The sequence below is a fragment of the Bactrocera dorsalis genome, chromosome 6 (assembly GCF_023373825.1).
Source record: "Bactrocera dorsalis isolate Fly_Bdor chromosome 6, ASM2337382v1, whole genome shotgun sequence".
In the NCBI taxonomy this organism is placed as follows: Eukaryota; Metazoa; Arthropoda; class Insecta; order Diptera; family Tephritidae; genus Bactrocera; species Bactrocera dorsalis.
The window spans coordinates 32,921,729-32,938,215 of NC_064308.1; the positions used below are offsets into that span (position 1 = coordinate 32,921,729).

Below are 16,487 nucleotides of genomic sequence, written 5' to 3' on the forward strand. Positions count from 1 at the left end.
TTTTAAATTTAACAGCCCAACAAAGTGAAGCTTTTAAAGACCTGAAAAATTGCTTGACATCAGACGATGTTATACTTTACTATCCAGATTTCGAAAAAGCTTTTGAGCTTACCACGGATGCTTCAAATTACGCTTTAGGAGCATTATCCTTTCTGTCAAGAACTCTAAGCAGAGCAGAGGAAACTTTTGCCGCCAATGAATAATTGTTGGCAATAATTTGGGCTCTACAGTCCCTGAAATGCTTCCTATACGGATCAAATAATGTTAAGATTTACACTGATCACCAACCATTGACTTTTGCTCTCAGCAACAAAAAAAAAATGCAAAAATGAAAAGATGGAATGCACAATTGGAAGAATATAATCACGAAATCATTTATAAACCAGGCAGCACAAACATCGTCACAGCCCTACTGTCACGACCACCATTCGCTAATTTAAAATCAATGACTGTCCACAGTAGTGACAGCTATTCCGAAAATTTAATTTCTTCAGTAGAAATTAACGTCTCCAAAAACCAAATTTTCATATCAGCAGATTCCGAAAATTTATACAAATTCGAAATAGTTTTCCCTACGTACTATAGGCACCTAATAACTGAAACAATCTACAATGAAGAATCGCTAAGATCGCTTTAAATAAATATCTTAATCAATCGTTGTGCTAAAAATCCAATTAATCAATCCAATTAATCTACCCTCTACATTTCGCAAATTACAAAATTCGTTTGACACAAATAGTAGTCGAAGATATTACTAATACGGAGGCCCAAGATAAAATAGTAATCGAGGAACATAATCGTGCTCACAGAAATGAAAAAGAAAATAAGCGACAGATTTTGGAAAAATATTATTTCCCCACTAAAAATCAAAAAAATCACGAAATTATGCAAAGTTTGTAAAGAAAATAAATATGATCGTTACCCAAACAATGCAAAATTGGGAGCTACACCCTTACCAGAATATCCAGGCCATACTATTCACATAGATATTTTCTCAACAGACAAACATAAAGTACTGACTTCTATTGACAAGTTTTCCAAATTAGCCATTATAAAGAAAATATACGGGAAAAGTATAGACAGTATGAAATTAAAAGGTGCGTGGAGTCCCTACGCGCGGAAGAAGTTATACTTATATAGCAGTGTCGACCAAACTACCACACGCACAAAATTATACAAATGTTAGTTAAGAAGAACAAGAAGCGAAGCAAGCAGCGAAACAAAAAGTAAACAAAGCAGCTACACCGAAAATAAAGAGCAACTATAAACGACGCCTTTTTCTTTTGTTTACCCTTTTCTTCAGTATCAACTGCTTTGTAAATGTTCATTTTTTTAAATTCGCTAATTTGTTTTCTCTTTCGGAAATTTCAAAATTAGAAATATCTTTATGAGAATTTAAAAAATGCTTTTCTAAATTGAAAAGACGCTTACTCTTAAAAGTACGCTTGCACAACATACATTGCGCAAGATTATTTTCATTTTCATACATAAAAAATTGATCCATTTTTTTGCTCAGTGCAAGAACAAATTTTGCCGTAGCGAGTGTCTAATTTGCTGCGAAGCTTCGGGCATGTTGGTGTGAAAAAACGATCGCTCAACTGTAGGTGTGAATAAACGAAGACTAAAAATAGTAGGAGCTGGTCGAGGCTGTTATATAGTGATATTCAAAAGCAAAATGCGAAACAATCATACATACATTCAAATAGTATGTCGTTTGCACATTTGTCTGTATGTTTGCGAAAGCAAAATGTTCTACAAAAGCATATATCTATACTTAAACAAAATTATTAGAACCATCGTATGTTTCTTACATGCATAACCAAACCATACTTAAGTCAGCGCAGCCTAAGTGTCAATGGTGGTGTTGGTGGTAAGCGCTTGAAAAGTCAAGATGCTAACACAGGTTCAAATCTCGACAGAATAAATCTTTAATTTTTTGCTTTTAACATCGTATACTATACAAATAAATATTTTTCTTACTAATAGAAATTAAATTTATCACAGCAATATACATATACATAAGAAAAATATTTATTTGCATAGTATACGATGTTAAAAGGCATACATATTCTATCCTATGTTGTGTATCTGCACATGCTCATATGAGTGTATGTATATTCATATATACTTATATGTACATATATTTGCATACACTGCCAAACAAATAATGCACAAGCATACAAACATACACATGCGTACACATATGAATATGTCACCAACAAAAAATTGATCTTCACAAGTCAATATGGCAGCCAAATTGGCGAAGAACAAAAGAGAGATGATTACGCTGCATATTCTCTTCCGCAACGAAGAGACAAAACTACTTTCCGAGTCAAAATTCCTTCATTTAAAATTTGCTTTATTCTTCATTTTATGTGCAGAATAAATTTATAAAATGTGAATTTAAGTTTTCTAGTTTTCTTTCATACAAAATGATATGCATTCCTAAATATCACTAAGAAGTATAACTTCTTCCGCGCGTAGGGACTCCACGCACCTTTGTTTTGTGTAAAAGATTGGAATTTATTCATAAAAATCACCACTCAGAAGTCGTTTTATCCGTTGTAAGTGAGCGATTCACGAAGACACATCATTTCTAATATGCCACAAGACAAAATTAGAAATGAAGTTCATAAACCTCACGATGTCAGATAAAACGATATACCTCGTCATCGCGGGTCGATTTCCAAAAAATGTAAATGAAGACTAACTACAGAAATGATCCTGTAAAGTATAGCCTTAATTTTTCAACGGCCAACGCAGAGTATTTCAACCAAAAGTTACACAAAATAGTTGAGAATTCGCAGAAATGAAAGACAAACGAAAGAAAAAGAAGTATAACTTCAATAATGCACAAGCATACAAACATACATATGCGCACACATGTGAATATGTCACCAACCAAAAATTGAAACATTGTTCTACAAAAACAACCACAGCATAAGCATGGCAATATTGTGTTGTTGGTAGAAAAGCCGAGCTATGCCGAAATAAACTAACAAACGATCGCCGATTGTCACCGCTTCGCTTGCTGCTCGAACATCTTCGCAGACAAGGTTGAGCAACTTGCATTTAACGCAACCTTTTCCGAACTCGTATAAGAAGTATAACTTCAAAAATCCTTAAAAGAAATAATATGATCGTTCGGGTGGTGGAGCACGGTGTGGTTCGTTCCGTAGTTGTGGTTGGCCGTGGGGAAACGGACGTCGTAAATGATTCCACAAAAGATAATTAATAAAAAGCAATATATATATTTAATTATAAAAATTGGAAATGCACTTACCACGTCTGGATCGGCGAGCTGTCGCGAAAGAAGACTTTTGACTAGTTAATGTTTAGTTGCGTTCGAATTAAAACTTCGAAGAAGAGATTGCTCTGCCAATACAGTCGTGGCAAAAGAAATTGGGCGGGGGCGGCGTCAACATAATATTTTACTTTGGAGTTTCGAAGGCTATAGTTTTCGATAACGAAAAGACATTTAATTCTCAACCACTAAAATTCATGTTAGAAAATGAATTCAATATAAAAATATTCACTGCACTACTCTATAAAAGCGAGGTGAATGGACAAATAGAACGGTTCCATTCAACAATATCAGAAATTATGAGATGCTTAAAACAGGAACATCCTGATAAAAGTTTCGACGAATTAATGGAATGATCTGTAAACGAATACAACCATTCTGTTCACTCTGTTACAGAAAAAAACCGTTAACATATTCTTCAATAGACCTACCCCAAATGCCACTAATAAAGAAGAAACTATGGAAAAGGTTCTAGAAAAATTAAAAGAGAAACAGGAAAAAGACCTGCAATATCTTAACAAACATAGAAAGAAAACTATTGACTATAGAACAGGAGACAAAATTTTTGTTAAACAGAAAGAAAGAAGAGGAAATTGTTAAGGAAAACAGACATTCCACAGTAAAAACAGAATCAGGCAAAATAGTACACAAAGATCGTATAAGAAACTAATATAATCATATCTTCTTTTAGATCACTAATTTCCGTAACCCTTCACATCCTTTGCTATGCTTCGGCTGTAGTATTACTTTCAATCCGAAATCGTTACCATCGAAAATGGCATCAGGAAAGTGCAGTCTGGAACTTACAGGATCCTTCACTTCATCACCCTTACCAAATACTCCATAATTCTAGATGACATAAGTACCCACTTCACAAAAAATATCCCACCTTCTTATCCCTTGCACCCATTCATTGCAGAAGAAATTAAAATAACTGATATTACTATCAACAATATAACATCATAACATAGAGTTAAGAGGTAATTAAATTTTATAGGATCAGCATGGAAATGGATTGCGAGAAATCATTGCATTTCGAACCTCACTAATACTTCAGTATACATTTAAAATTGATATATTAAAAGAAGAAATTGGAAGCATTAATAGAGCAATACATCTTACCAAAGCAAACATAATAAACAGTTTCATAATATCGAATGAAGAGACTCACAAGATAAATGACATATTTATTGAAGAACATTCCTTCTGATTCTTTAAAAGAATCATTAAACTTTGCAAGTATTCAAATCGCTATGAAACAAAATTTACTAATTTATGTAATAAAAGTACCAAAAACAAGGAATGAAATTTGTAATTGCATTTTAATAAAACCAATAAGCAAAAATGGAACAATTTTAAAATTAAAATTTGAAAACGTTTTGAAATGTAATGAAAATTACTATGGAGTAGAAAATGATTGCAATCAAATAAATAATGTAAAAATATGCAAACAAGACCAAATTGAAAATTTACAAAATAAAAATTGTATCAAAAATTTTATAGGAAACTTTACTGCCTTAGAAGCTCACAGCCTGAGACCATTGCCCGCATTAGTCCATAATTCAAATTCTCGATCCGAGTGCGAATATTAAAAATATAAAAAAATTAGCTCTCTAAATTTACTAGTCAAGTCTAGTATACTAACTCATTTCGGTATTTTGGTCTTTGTTATGATCATAATTATAGCTCTTAAAATTCGGACACGAAAAATGGCCAAAATCACTATTCAAAACGCGGAGGCGATTCATATGTCGACAAGAAAAGTTGCAAGACATAAAAGTCTTAAAGACATACCATACTTTAAAGACCAATCGGGGACGATTGGAATTTCGGAGGGAGGAGTTGACACAACATAAATTCGTTGACAACAATGTCTGCATAATTAGGAGTCAACTTACAATTGAGACTCCTATTGCACTCTTAGCTTAATGAAATGCGCTACATGCGCATCCGCTCTCCCAATTACTAGGCAGTTGAGCGAAACACGCGCAAATCTAATTTTGATGACTAGCACTTATAGGGCTCTAGCTTAGCTTAATAATAACTAACAATAGAATTAAGTACTCAGTTTCGAAATAAAGCTCAAGGTAAGCACATAGTGCTGTAAATAAAAACTTATTGTTTTATGTTATATTGGGGATACTCTCTTGCTCTTGCAAAACTCTTGCACGGTGCACGGATTGCAGAAATTTCCTTTTGGTGCAACGGCACAACAACAAACACATGCAGAAATTTATTTGCAATGGCTGTAAAATATGTCAGACCAAAACCCATGTTTATTTTCGAGCAATGCCACGTAAAAATATAATTACAACCCTATTTTAGTTAACATTTTACATAAAGACATATTACGCCGTTAAATTGTTGAGAAAGGTAAGTTATAAATAAATGTTATAATTTCTATTTAAATTCTGAAGAAATTTTCCAGTAGTCCATAAAAATCAATACAGAAGTTGCGCCCCCAGCGAAGAGGAAAAGGCAGCAGCCAAACAAGAAGTGGAAAGAGAGTGAGATGCACTCGATTATAGAGTTTTTAATGGAAGTGGCGGAATTTGAGGCAATTTTATACGTTTTTTTTTTTATTTTTAATCCAATTCTTGATGCTTGAGCTTCTTAGTGACTCCAAGCTTCTTCAAATGGTTTATAACGGTTTGATGACTACTATGCCGGTCTCTTTCGACCAACGTGGCGCATCTTCGACCATCTCTACACCAGAACGAAAACGTTGAAACCATCGTTGTGCGGTGAAAATGAAAACTGTATCGGGTCCATAAACTGCACAAATTTTATAGGCGGCTTGAGATGCATTTTTGCCTTTATCGTAGTAGTACTGTAAAATATGCCGTATTTTCTCTTTATTTTGCTCCATGTTTGCGACGCTATAACTCACGAACGACTTAAAAGAAACGGCAATCAATCAAACACGTGTTAGCGCGTGAAATGGGCTTTCCAAAAAGGTATAGCATGACCCGATGCGACGAATGAAACTAGAACGCGTTTTCAACGCCAACTAGCGAAAATACCGCAAGACTTTTTTGATAACCCAATATGTGGAAAGCGGTTGCCGGTCATGCCGTCCTGCGCCAGAATTTGAAGTAGAATTCTTGGAAAAGGAATGTGTACCTGCTCCGCCGTCAAATGCTGCACCTTCGATCGCACCAATTTCCACACCGGTATCTACCATACCAACGGTTAATTCGGCCGAAATCATCCGTTGGACAATTGGCGGCTTTGGATAGCTGAAAAAATTTCTATGGAAGCGAAGATGCTGAAATTTGACAAATATAAATTCGATGAAGAAAAGAAAATTGGATATAGAGTCAAAAAAAATTGGATATAGAGTTTTAAAAAAGGAAACTGATGAAAAATACAAGGCGTTAGAGTTAGAAATCAAAAAAGGAGTGGCTATGTACGAAATTGAAAAAAGTAAAAATGAAAATAAAAACAATTAAATATATTAAATTAAATTTGTATTTATTTATGATTACTTATGGCAGTTAGATTATTTCTTTAGGTTTCGTAAGTATGAAATATAAAAATAGAGTTGGTATACTTAATACCACTATGTATAATATACATATATTGCTAATTAACGTTTTATTGATCACCAAACATTATTGTGTACAAACATTTGGTCCTGGCTTCTGCCTCAGTTATTCGCCGGCCATTTTCATGTGGAGAATTCTAATTCTTCGTCGCTATCGACAACTACATATCGCTCATTTGCTGCAAGACCGGCATAAATCAAAAAAATCGATTCTCCAGAAAACGCGTTTAAAGTTTTCAACTGACTACAACCTTACACGGTGACTCCAACCTTACACCTCTCTCAAGCGGAGCATATAAGAGGTATTCATATGAATTTTTCACTCAACATGAAGTATGATATAACGAACAATTCTGCAGCATTAACTCAAAAATCACGTTCTTTGATTTATGCCGGTCTTGCAGCAAATGAGCGATATGTTGTCTACGTATTCAATATCGTTACAAGTAGCTCGTAAGATGTTATGCAATATACAGCAAACAATAAACCAGTTGGAACATAGAATATGACTTTTTTCGCCTTGAATACGTATTCCTAATGTTTTTAGGCTGCCAAAGTGTTCTTTTAGAATCCTAAAACAATGTCCAATTCTCACGCGACATCTGCTATGACACAAGTCGAAAGCTTTACGCTTTGAATAGTCCATTTGTTGTGAATTTGATCGAAAGAATGGTCAGCAATGGCAATAGGCAGAATCTACTGCTAGCCATTGAGAAGAAGAAAAAAGTGAACCTTCCTGAGAGGAGAGAGCACTAGTATGAAACATGCGAGCATCGTGTACACTACCAAAATGTTGTTTTAACGATATCTTGTCTTTTATTCGTATCAGGCCAAGTGATATATCAAGATTTTAACTCCAAAATAGACGAAAATACTCACTTTGTGATCTTGTTAAGCGTTTCACCATCTCCTACACCAAACAGTGTAGCTACTTTCCGAATTGCCGCACTTTCACCCGATGAACCCAAACGATATAAGGACAATAGCAACGTAAATTGACCTCTTGAGACTCGGAGCATTTGTTGGAAACCTTCGGTATGTTCTAAAAAATCTATCAAAATTGCATACAGCCTTACTTAAAAAGCTGAATGTCTCGAGAAATATTAATGATAGCGATTTTGACCTCGGACCTCTTTTATAGCAAATCAAATTTCCTACAAATTCGTCATGATAATTTTTTCTATAGCTCCTGTCATTTACGAGATATATACAAAAAAATGCGAAATTAGAGAAAAAATTGGGTTTAGAGCCCCGTACTACCTGACCGGTTACGACTTTGTTGCCTGGGCACTTTTGTATAGCGAACGATTCCGAGAAATATGCGTCTAAAGTCAAGGCGATGCCATAAAATACCTCTGATGTGTAGGAATTTAAAGACAAAAACTCACGATTGTAGCGTATTTTCTATGGAAAACGTTTACAGGCCTTGGTCCAGTTCTTAATGTTGATATTAAGGTCTAAAATTTTCAGGGAATTTTTTTTAGAGTATTTCCAAGGAAATTTCGTGACGGGACTGAAAAAAATTAATAGTTAAAAAAAATACCCTAATATGTATATGTAAATGATCAATATGTTGAGCTGAGTCGATTTACGTACTTTGAGTATATATACATACTAGTCCTTCAGTTTTTAAGATATCGTCTTGAAATTTTGCAAACGTCATTTTCTCTTCAAGAAGCCGATCATTTGTCGGAACTGCCGATATCGGACCACTATATCATATAGCTGCCGTACAAACTTAACTATCGGAATCAAGTTCTTGTACGGAAAACTTTCACATTTGACAAATGTATCTTCACAAAAGTTGGCACAGGTTATTTTCCAAGATAATAATGTAATATACGAAGAAATTGTTCAGATCGGCGTACTATTGCATATAGCAACTGAACTATCTGAATCTGGTGCTGGTATTGCATTTGGAAAAATATATCCACGAAATTTGGTATAGATTATTTTCCAGGGCAACAATGTAATCTCGAAAAAAATTGTTCAGATCAGTTAACTATAGCATCTTGCTGAATGATCGTAATCAAGGGCTTATATGGAAAACTTTCGCATTTCAAGTGGAATCTTCACGAAATTTGAAGTGTACATATGTATATTAGCTTCGGTGAAGCCGAAGCTAACGTTTTTTCTTGTTAAAAAATAAATTCGTTAATTTTTCGCAATTTATTTTGTTTTTTTTTTTTTTATTTATTCATTCACAATACTCGTTAAAATAGTCATTCACAATAGTTTTGCATAATAGTCATTTACAATAAATTTACCGAATCAGCTATTCTTATATCACTAGATCCTGCAATGGGAGCTGTCGTGCTCTTGCACATTTCGGTATAGGATTTTTGCATTTTGTGTCACTGTGAAATCTTGCTATCCAGTTTGTTGGTATGCGCTAAAACGGGCTGACCGACAAAATTATACATACACTCCATTGCGTTGAGTGATTAATCTTTGTTTATTTTTAATTGAAATAGTTAATTGAAGAAATATAAAAATTTTTCGGTATATAGGTAGCTATCAATACTGTAATTTAACATATGTATATTTCATTTTCATGCCTCTTTCAATTATAATTATATCTTCCACACACTTTTAGTGTTAGATATTTTCCTAAAATTTACTATGGCAAAACAAACTTCGCCAGGTCGGCTAGTATATACATACTACTGTCACCAAATTGAAAGATGAATTTTTAATTTATACTTCGCGAGTTTTACGAATCGTCAGATAACCTGAAATGTAATTCATGTTTGCAACTTACATTTCAAAAATGGAAAAATACACAAATACTTGTTTCTTGAAAAGATAGTGAGCTGACCAGTTAAACTGGTAGTAAGGCAGTTTAAACCTAGTTTATTTCACTGAAGACTATGACAATGAAGACATACTATATAACTTTTGTACAAGCAACCAAAGATTTGAAAAAAATCTCTTAAGCAAGTGAATAAATTTGTAATGTACATACATTTGTATAATAAATAAAAACTTCTTATAAATGAGGCTCTGACAAAAGCGTGAAACTTAAAATTAAGCAGAGTTGTTCAGGTCAAGGGCGCTTTAGAGCTCATTTGCTACAAAAAATACCACCGCTTGTTAGGCTAACCTTTAAAAAAAAACTACTCATAAATAAATGTCTTTGAACATAAATCTTTATTATATTTAGTCAGGGATTTTAACTAGAAAACTGCAAGAACACTTGGTACCTCTACCTTAAATGTTCATGGTTAACTTTTTTTATAACAACTAAAGTTGCTTTTAGTGAAATATGTGCTAATAAACAACATGAATGATTGTATCCTTTTTTAGCGCATGCCCGTTGTTCATTTGCCACTTTTTTCATTCACTATATATGCATTGAAATAGTCCTTGAAGTCTTCAAAGAAAATAGGTTTGGTTTATTGCATATGAAATATCGGAGTTTGTTTACAAAACTATCAATCATTTGAACGTTCTCACTATTTAAATACTTATGGCGATGTTAATGCACATAGACTATATATTATATGAATACTTTTCAACCTATTTAAAAACACACAAAAACTTTTTTATGCGAGAACAATAGAATAGCAATCATCAGCTATGATGTGTTATAATTCACATTGGTTAATTGCTTTTTAGAAATAAAATCTCCAAAAACTAGTCGCATTATCCTTTTAAGAAACCGCTGTAGCAGCAGCACCACGTAAACATATCAAAAAAGTGTGTATGTAATCAGTGAATATAGGTGTAGATTCCCGTGCACACGTTAACAAAAATACAAATATCGCTTAATAGCTTAAATCGTACTATTCACAAACCTTGCTGTCTTTTCGCTCTGTCCTGCTCGACGTGACTCTTCTCTACTCAGATAAAATTATTCGTTACAAGTTGCTGATTCTTAAATGCCATTGGTTTTCTGTACATCCCAGTTGTCATCCACAAACACAATCACTGACATTTCTTCGAGTTCGTCTTTTACTCCATTTCATTTATTAACCTTTAGCAGATAATGAATAATTTCACTCATTATTCTCTTAATTTGTCATTTATGATTAGAAAGGCGACTTTTACAAGATAAAAAACACGTTATTTTTATTTTCAGCCACCTGTGACGGTATCCTTTTCACATACGTATGTAGAATTTAATACTATTTATATCGGTATTCTGCTTGAGACGATTGTCTCATGTCTCTAATTGTGACTATAGTAATTTAGTGACTCTGTTAGTCAGGAGTCTCATTTTGATATTCTGGCAGATACAGTGTAGTAGTGTACTGTATCTGCTAGAATACCAAAATGAGACTCCTGACTAACAGGGTCACTAAATTAAGATTGTGACAATTGCAGACATGAGACAATCGTCTCAAGAAGAATACCGATATTAGTCTACTTAATACAGGTATCCCTCGAATAACACGGTTAATTGGTTCCGTGTTATTCGAAATCGTGTTATTTGAAATTTAAAAGGTAAAACTTTATAAACGCAATAATTTTTAAATTACATATGTTCAACCACTGTCACTCTCCAAAGATTGATTTGTTTTTCCTTGAAGAGGTAGAGGATCCTTAAATTTCAATTTTTAAAAGGAATTTTCGCGGCTTCGTGTAATTCGAACCCCGTGTTATTCGAGAGTTGTCGCAATTTTTAACTGTGCTATTCGAGATTTCGTGCAACTCAAGTACCGTGCTATTCGAGGGATACCTGTAGTAGCATTTTAAAATATTAATATATTGGAGTCTAGCTAAGATATGCTTCTATTTTTATACATCGTGCTTAGAAGTCGATATAGAAATGAACTTCACTTCCAAAATCTTCTGTAAATCGTCGTATGTTATGGTATTTTAACTCAACTTTGTTCTATGTTTACTAACTTGCCACTGTGCCGTTTCAAGCTTGATCTTTTGAGTATTTATCATACAATATGTACATACATATCAGTTGACAAGCTTAAATTCAGCACTTCACAACATTTCTTTCCATCACTTTGTCATACTAAATTGCTCTCAAATTTTTACCAATCATTTCCAAATTTTGTCCTCCAGTTCAAACCTCAATACCCAGATTTTTACTCCAGCAATAACGTTTCCGTATTTATTCGATAATAATGTATTGTAAAGTCAACATCAAAAATTAGAACTGAAGTTTACGCCTCAAACCATTAATTTATTGTTAGATTTAAATTCTTATAAATGTTTTTTTTTTTTAACCATTGATAATGTTGCAATTTTGTTACTACACATTGAGCCGTTAAAACAAAGGAAAAATGCATACAAACATATAGTCTAAAATTAGTTAAAGTAAGTAAGTAACGGGTGATTTTTTTGAGGTTAGGATTTTCATGCATTAGTATTTGACAGATCACGTGGGATTTCAGACATGGTGTCAAAGAGAAAGATGCTCAGTATGCTTTGACATTTCATCATGAATAGACTTACTAATCAGTGTTCGGTTCGAAATGTGTTTCGCGCTTTAATTTTGTTCAGCGATGAGGCTCATTTCTGGTTGAATGGCTACGTAAATAAGCAAAATTGCCGCATTTGGGGTGAAGAGCAACCAGAAGCCGTTCAAGAACTGCCCATGCATCCCGAAAAATGCACTGTTTGGTGTGGTTTGTACGCTGGTGGAATCATTGGACCGTATTTTTTCAAAGATGCTGTTGGACGCAACGTTACGGTGAATGGCGATCGCTATCGTTCGATGCTAACAAACTTTTTGTTGCCAAAAATGGAAGAACTGAACTTGGTTGACATGTGGTTTCAACAAGATGGCGCTACATGCCACACAGCTCGCGATTCTATGGCCATTTTGAGGGAAAACTTCGGACAACAATTCATCTCAAGAAATGGACCCGTAAGTTGGCCACCAAGATCATGCGATTTAACGCCTTTAGACTATTTTTTGTGGGGCTACGTCAAGTCTAAAGTCTACAGAAATAAGCCAGCAACTATTCCAGCTTTGGAAGACAACATTTCCGAAGAAATTCGGGCTATTCCGGCCGAAATGCTCGAAAAAGTTGCCCAAAATTGGACTTTCCGAATGGACCACCTAAGACGCAGCCGCGGTCAACATTTGAATGAAATTATCTTTAAAAAGTAAATGTCATGAACCAATCTAACGTTTCAAATAAAGAACCGATGAGATTTTGCAAATTTTATGCGTTTTTTTTTTTTAAAAAGTTATCAAGCTCTTAAAAAATCACCCTTATTAAAAGCGCTATAAGTATCCCTAGCCTCAGATCTAAGAAATTTGGTGCTACAGCATCGTACGAACGGGAAGTCTTTAAGTGAAAATTCCAAAATTGTCATTAAACAACTGTTAAAAAGATATAAACAATAATGAATTGCCTGGTGATATAAAAACTGTTCAAAGATGCTCTAAGGTACTTGTCCGTTGTGATGCCCAGAACCCGTCGCAGATCGACAAAACGTGTAGAGCCTCCCACAAATTTATTGAGGCCTTTAATATCTATAGCTTATCGACTTTAAAATTTCCAACGATTATACTGTGCCCATTAACACAAACAAGTTTTATATGGAAGTAGCTTGGTAGTACTATTAGTGCGCTCATGAACTACTTGATTAGCTCAAAGTCTGTATAGTATATCCACTATGGGAGTGAATGGATACCTCTTTAAATGAAGCCGCACTTCTACTCACTTCGGCTTGAAAACCACTACAGTGGTCTGGCTATGTGAACCAAGAGTTGATTGGGAGCTCCAGACAGAAGACTTCCTCTCAGCCTTTATCCAATAAAACATTTACTGCGCCTCTTCTCCAGAAACTCCGCCGGTATGTGCGCGGAGGAAATGCTGCTAATAGTAGGTTCCGCTGAGCGGTGGTACAACTTATCAGCAAATCAATCGTAGTGAAAGAAGATTTCGGAAATTCCCCTCTGGGACCCTAATGTGATTCCTGAAGTCTAATAGCAACTTTCGCTGCAAAGCTGGCTATGTCGATGGGTGCTATGTGTAGAAAGGCGGCACTTAACGCCGTTGTTGGTGATGTAAGTACGCTTCTTGAACAAGTTCAACTATTTAGCCAATGTAACTTTACCGAGCGCCAACACCAGACAAATACACCATAACACAGTATTAGCTTAACTACGATTTCCTAAAAAAAGCACAACTTTTGGTGACAGACTCCTGCCTTTACAACAATATAAGGCAACCAAAGGCTTCCTCGGCCTCCTTAGGAAAACCATCGAATCTTTTTCAGCTGAAACAAGTGTATTATTCATCGGATATACCTTAATTAGCTTAAATTCGAAAATGTTTATAATTAAAAACAATAAAAAAAGCAAATACCTTAAGATACAAAACATCAACCAGGATCGGAATCTAAGCAATTTTATATATACTACTGGGATTAAATTGAAATGTGAATTTTTAATTTATACTTCTCGTGTTTTTTGGTTTTTTCTGTAAGTTGGTAGAATTGTTAGTGACATCTATGCTAAATTTCACGTCAAAATATTAATTAGTATTTGAGATATACGTCGCGTTTGAGAGGCTTTAAAAGTGAATTCTTCGATTTTCACTTTGTCTGAATTTATTGAACAAAGAAGTGCAGTAATGCACCATCTCATACTGCATTGGTAATTCGTGATCATTTCGCCACATTTTCAACTAATATCGTGCCGCAACCAACGCATTCACCTGATTTAGCTTCGTGTAACTTCTGACTATTCAGCAAATTCACATGACCACTCCGAGGACACCGTTTTGACTCAATTGAGGATATAAAAGCTAAATCGAAGAAAGTTCTGAGGCTTTTTCCAAGGAGGATTTTTCCAAATGCTATGATGACTGGAAAATTCGTTGGCATAAGTGTATTGCAGCGGGACAGTAGTACATATATTATTTATAACTAATCCACTATCCGACATATTTGGCATAAGGTTGGCTAAAAAAACGCAAATCATTGTATTCAGTATATGGGACTTGGGTTAGTATCGGTATGATTTGGATCTATTAACTATTATTATACCATATACTAAAAAACGTATGCCTGGGTTTCATTATGGTACCTTACATACAATCACCAAACATATGGAGTAAAGTCAGTCGGCGGTTCAAAAATCCTGGTATTAATTACTTGGGAGCTAGGCCAAGTTTTCGTCCAATTTTAATTCTTGTAGACACAAAGATACTCTGTTATGAGTAAATCATCTTCTGTAATTTTCATTGAGATTATTCAAATATTGGCCGATATATGCAGGATAAAGTCACCTGGAGTTCGAAAATTTTACTTACATATGTGGGGGCTCGGAGAAGTATTGACCCGATTTAACCCATTTTTGAATTAATATTGTCAGGATGGGATTCCGTCTGAATTTCAGTTGTATATCTCACACATCGACCGATATTTTCTTTTCTTTTTTATCGTTAAAGAAATTATTAGTGCGAAATTGTATCCCATTATGTTAATTACTTTTTCATTTGTGTTCTGGAAAGTAAAAGAATCAAACGGAATTTGAAATCGTGTTATATAGAAAATAGGAGTGGTTGTAATCCGATTTGGGCTATTATTACACTGTGGCATATGAATATGAAAAGAATGCTAAGTACTAAAATCGGTCGGTCGTGTCTCTGGATATGTGATTTCACTAAAAATTGGGCGGTCCCACGCCCATCGTCCAGTTTTCACACCGACTCCCATAAAGACCTCTCATTTGATCTCAGAGGTACAATTTAATGTGTCTGACATAATTAATTATATATTTATTGCGCTTTTAGTAATTGTTAACAGTACCGTGATGTGGAGAGAGATAATCCCTTCATCTTCCGATTTCATCTATTTTCGCAGCGTCGGTAGAAGTTTTTCCAAATTTGCCCTAAGCAAATTCGGTTGCTTTCGCTGCAGTAGTTTAGAAGATAAGTATGTATACTAAACTTATTATACGGCGGGGCCATGACCACTGTTTTCAAATTTTTCGCCCACAAGTGCTCCTTGCTACTGTGTCAAATTACATTTTTATATCGACTTTTATATAGGGTGATTTTTTAAGAGCTTGATAACTTTTTTTTTAAAAAAAACGCATAAAATTTGCAAAATCTCATCGGTTCTTTATTTGAAACGTTAGATTGGTTCATGACATTTACTTTTTGAAGATAATTTCATTTAAATGTTGACCGCGGCTGCGTCTTAGGTGGTCCATTCGGAAAGTCCAATTTTGGGCAACTTTTTCGAGCATTTCGGCCGGAATAGCCCGAATTTCTTCGGAAATGTTGTCTTCCAAAGCTGGAATAGTTGCTGGCTTATTTCTGTAGACTTTAGACTTGACGTAGCCCCACAAAAAATAGTCTAAAGGCGTTAAATCGCATGATCTTGGTGGCCAACTTACGGGTCCATTTCTTGAGATGAATTGTTGTCCGAAGTTTTCCCTCAAAATGGCCATAGAATCGCGAGCTGTGTGGCATGTAGCGCCATCTTGTTGAAACCACATGTCAACCAAGTTCAGTTCTTCCATTTTTGGCAACAAAAAGTTTGTTAGCATCGAACGATAGCGATCGCCATTCACCGTAACGTTGCGTCCAACAGCATCTTTGAAAAAATACGGTCCAATGATTCCACCAGCGTACAAACCACACCAAACAGTGCATTTTTCGGGATGCATGGGCAGTTCTTGAACGGCTTCTGGTTGCTCTTCACCCCAAA

At 34.8% G+C, this 16,487-nt stretch overlaps 2 protein-coding genes and 1 pseudogene across 10 annotated transcripts in view; 1 reads left to right on the plus strand and 2 right to left on the minus strand.

Annotated features, from left to right (window-relative positions):
• LOC109579346 (43 kDa receptor-associated protein of the synapse homolog) overlaps nucleotides 1-10,904 on the minus strand; it is a 75,603-nt gene extending 64,699 nt beyond the window's left edge. For 2 of the 9 annotated variants that reach the window (XM_049460428.1, XM_049460429.1), the window contains exon 1: nucleotides 10,649-10,897. Coding sequence is in view for 5 of the 9 variants with exons in the window: in XM_049460424.1 (XP_049316381.1) it covers nucleotides 7,731-7,870 (140 nt within the window). In the remaining 4 variants the exon portion in view is untranslated. The other 7 variants (XM_049460431.1, XM_049460432.1, XM_049460424.1 and 4 more) reach the window with 6 other exon arrangements.
• On the minus strand, nucleotides 2,539-2,741 carry LOC125779894 (small nucleolar RNA U3; annotated as a pseudogene).
• Nucleotides 10,905-12,133: 1,229 nt separating the features above from the next.
• Nucleotides 12,134-16,487, plus strand: part of LOC125779324 (uncharacterized) — a 210,046-nt gene continuing 205,692 nt past the window's right edge. Inside the window, exon 1 of the mRNA XM_049460604.1 lies at nucleotides 12,134-12,157. The gene's annotated coding sequence lies outside the window, so the exon portion shown is untranslated. The remainder of the gene's footprint in view (nucleotides 12,158-16,487) is intronic.